The 4,329-nt window shown below is 47.9% G+C and overlaps 1 protein-coding gene across 1 annotated transcript in view; it reads right to left on the reverse strand.

The window, feature by feature from the left end:
* Window positions 1-1,307: 1,307 nt before the first annotated feature.
* LOC113211748 (facilitated trehalose transporter Tret1-like) overlaps window positions 1,308-4,329 on the reverse strand; it is a gene marked incomplete in the record, with an annotated part of 11,779 nt that continues 8,757 nt past the window's right edge. Inside the window, 2 exon segments of the mRNA XM_052277083.1 lie at window positions 1,308-2,590; window positions 4,181-4,316. Coding sequence (XP_052133043.1) covers window positions 2,061-2,590; window positions 4,181-4,316 — 666 coding nt within the window.

Below are 4,329 nucleotides of genomic sequence, written 5' to 3' on the forward strand. Positions count from 1 at the left end.
CTCTCTCTCTCTCTCTCTCTCTCTCTCTCCCTCGCTATCTCCTGCTACCTCGCTTCGCTCAACCGCGGTATCATGTTCAAAAATAATCAGTACTGTATCGCATTTACTCGTCCTCAGTAGCCTTTCAGAAAGAAACGCTTCGCTTAATAATTATGTTCAGCGCAAGAGTAGAATAATATTTATTGAAAATGTTTAGACTGCAGGCAGACGTTCCCTCTATTATACTTAAATACACTGTGTGTTTATGTTTGGACATGATTTTACAGTGGTAAAACTGTATCATCAGTCCGCTAGTCCGCTGCTGAAAATTAAGGAGTGTGGCGAGTATGAAAGTAATTTAAGATAAAAACTAATTAAGATAAGATATTAAAGTTCAAGCATTGTCGAACATTGTGTTCCCCAAGAATGTAAATATAATGTACGCCAAGATTAAGATTATTGTGAGTATGAAGAGTGGATGGGTGTGCGTAAGATTGCAGCTGTGGGGGAGCGTATCGTAGTCAACGATCGCCTCCACCCACAGAAAGTTTTGTGTGAGAGGTAATTTACGTTGTATCCAATAACGGTGTACTTAAAACTTAAACCTGAATGTTTCAATGTGTTTAGCATTAGAGTACCAAAAGCTATGTCATATCACAAGGTTATGTTTTTGTTTGAAAAACGATACTCTTTACTTCAGTTTAAACACAAATGCGCCACGCTCATACCAAGTGGCCATCTCAGGTTAAACCCGAAAGCAAAAAGGGGAATCACTTGCCCGTGCGGCTGTACTATACCCGCTTTAACCTCTTCTTTCATGTGCCCCCTTATTTTATTTTATTTTTTCGGAGCTCTACGCTCCGCCGCGCTACCTGTAATAATGTTAAGTTTTGCTGTACATAGCCTGCGAATGGGAGGCACCACGGACCAAAACCAGGGAGGCGCTTGTTTGAGGCCCGCGGTCGCGAGCAGCTCTCTTTTGTTTTTGTCGGGCCCGGAGGGCTCGGCCGCACTGGACGAGACCTCGTCTGCTATGAGCCGAGCAAGGGGTGAGAGTTTATGATTGAGAAGAAGAGGGGGAAGGGGGGTAGGGGGGAAGGGAGGAATATTGTATTCGGGAAATGCAAAGAAATTAATTTGTTTGAAGGGGCAATCAGAACGCCCACGCGCCGCTCGACCGCGTTTCACGTTGTTGTGTCTGCGAGCGCGACAAAGTGCGGCCGTACTCGGTCAAAGGCGTTGCTCCCGAGGCTGCTCCCGACGCCTTTCGACTTTACATATGTGACTTTATTGTGGGGGAAAATGGGGGGAAATGTAGGACACTTGTGTTCAATTCATTCGTATTCAAAACTTCATTCAAACAGATAACAAAAAATAAAATAAAACTGGCGTCTCGTTGCCATACTCACTTTCTCGATTTTCTTAGTGTTTCAAAATATTAACATAAGGATACTAAATTATATTCTGTGTTTTCTATGTGTCTCAGTAGGAATTAATGAAAAACGGAAATTTTGTTTTCTGATAAGTTATACGAAAGGGATGTCTACGACAAAAGTTTGAGAAAACATTGAAAAAAAAGCATTGTGAAAACTGTTCTTCTCTGTGATTGTTAACATCGGGTTGTGATAAAAAATAATAAAAATGATGTCCAAATATACCCAAATATGTCATTTAAAACAGCGTCCTGACGAACAAAGTCCACCAGCAACTGCCCGAAAGCGGAGCTGAGAAACGCTCATGGAGCCTATTATACTAGACAATGACCCGCGAACTCTCGTGTGCATCTCTGCATGCTCCAAATTTTCAATATTCAATTTGTCCGAATTTGTCATTAGTGCTGTTGTGTTAACTTTGTAATTACTGTTAACAGTAACATTTTCTTGCTTGTATCTCCCTGTCCTGTCGACATTACATCAGTACTACTCATACTATTGACCATAATACAGCAATATTACAGTTATACGACGACAATATTACAACGTTTCTCGAATATTTTCGTCAAAATTACTCACGTCACCAACATGCGCCAACGTATCATTCTTTCGTACCCGACCAACGGCCAATGGGAGTTGACTGAGCCCTCAGGTGACCCGGCCCTCCTGCAGCATGGCCTGGATGTCCTCCTGGGAGCGGCCCTTGGTCTCCGGGATGAGCAGCGCGACGAAGGCGAGGCCCGCCACGCAGACGCCGCTGAACATGGCGTACGTCGCCGACCTGCCCGTCGCCTCGACGAAGCCCTGGAAGGTGTTGGTGACGAGGAAGACGAGCGCCCAGTTGGTGGCGATGGCCGCCGCCGTGCCCCACTCCTTGGCGTCGACGGGGAGCAGCTCGGCCATCATGAACCAGGGCAGCGGGCCGAAGCCCCACGAGTAGAAGAAGATGTAGACGGAGAGCGCGGTGACGGGCAGCGCCCCCCAGGCGCGCAGCGGGGAGCCCGGGTAGAAGTAGGCGGCGAGCAGGGCCAGCGAGAGCGCCATCAGCGCGCACGAGGACGCCAGCAGCACGCGCCGGCCCAGGCGGTCCACCACGGCGAAGGACACCACCGAGGCGGCCACCTGCACCACGCCCACCACCATGGTGGCCACCCAGGGCGACACCGAGCTGCCCGCCGCTGCAGGAAACGAACAAGTGAGAATAACATGGCGTAAAATAAGAAAGAGGGAGGGAAACAATCGACAAGCTGTATACTTGCAAGTGCACTGAGAAAATTTTTTCCTGCCGGGCACTAGACGGTCGATTAAGGGGGCAGACCTGTGAAATACGAGGGTCGACAGGAGTTTGGAAGATATTTTATTTTAAAAAAACTACGAATCGCAGCGTTATAAACGAAAGACCCTTTCAATAAGAACTAATTGGGCTACAAGTAAGCGTATGCACAAACAGTGCACACCTCTGGGAACCCGGTCTTCTTGGCCTCGAAGTGGACGGTTGCACCACGACGTGGCGTGCACGATTTTGACCGAACGAATGGACCTGCGACAATGACAAAAATGGTCATTTACTCTTAAGAGATGCGGCTATCGCGTGACGAGAGCGTTTTTCGACATTTCACTTCTAAGGTATCGAAAATGGGCAAAATGTGTTCAAATTTTGAACCATTTTTTTTTACCAAAACTTTGACATTTTTAAAAAAATATTAAAAATTAAAAATTTCAAAATCGCTCTCGTCATGCGATAGCCGCATCTTCTAAGAGTAAATAACATTTTTTGTCGCTGTCGCAGGTCCATCTGTTCGGTCCAAATCGTGCACGCCACGTCGAGGTGCAACCGTCCACTTCGAGGCCAAGAAGACCGGGTTCCCGGAGGTGGGCACTATATGTGCATACGCCAAACTGTAGCCCAATTCATTCTTATGAAAAGGGTCTTTCGTTTATATAGCTGCGATTCGTAGTTTTTTAAAAATAAAATATCTCCCAAACCCTTGTATTTCACAGGTCTGCCCCCTTAATGCGTCCTACTTTGTTCCTGGCACAAAAAAGTTACTTTCGGCTACTAAAATTATTGTGCGTGGCAACAAAATTTTGAAGCTCTGCAGCAAAACTTTGGTGCCGAGGACAAAACTCTTTAGTGCGTCCAAACTTTCGGTCTCCGGACAAAATTTTTAGTGCTCAGGACCAAAAAAACTTCTCAGTGTGTTTCAACTCCGTAGTAGTACACTTGCAAGTGTTCAACTCGGTAGCTGTGCACTTTGCAAGTGTGCAACTCCTCTGTTGAGCACTTTCCACGCAGCAAGCGTCCAACAATCAAAGGAAGTGTTCAACGGATTAGTTGCACACTCACAAGTGCACAGCTACCAAGATGAAAACTTGTAAGTGTACAACTACGGAGTTGAGCACTTACAAGTATTCAACTCATAGTTGCACACTTAGTTAATCAGTGTACTTTAAATCATCGTGTACAAATCAAATCGTCCCACGAAACAAAACGTTAAGGGAAAGGGGGTTAGATTTGTTCCATTGGGAGAGTTCAGTGACACAGTGTTGCGAATGGAGGCTACGGTGCGGGGACAAGCACGTCGGAAAGAGAGCACACTGCTGGTGCCGCCACGCCACGTGGCCTGCATGCTCCACGGCATCCGTAGCTCGACTTTGTTGGGGCCTCGCAAGCGCAGCCGTTTGTCGTGGGGAAGCAGGGAGCCGTCGTACCATCGACCGACGAACCCTGCTCCTATATGAGCGCGAGCGGGCCAACCCCATCCTACCCTGGAAGATGTCGACCGTGTAGAAGATGATGGCGTTGATGCCGCACAGCTGCTGGAAGCCCATGAGCCCGAGCACCAGGCACACCGCGCGCCTGGTGGCGGGGGCCGGCGGGTCCGCGGGGCCCGGGGGCGGCGGCGGGGACGGCGCG

Source organism: Frankliniella occidentalis, unplaced genomic scaffold, assembly GCF_000697945.3.
Source record: "Frankliniella occidentalis isolate FOCC.00 unplaced genomic scaffold, Focc_3.1 Scaffold9, whole genome shotgun sequence".
Lineage (NCBI taxonomy): Eukaryota > Metazoa > Arthropoda > Insecta > Thysanoptera > Thripidae > Frankliniella > Frankliniella occidentalis.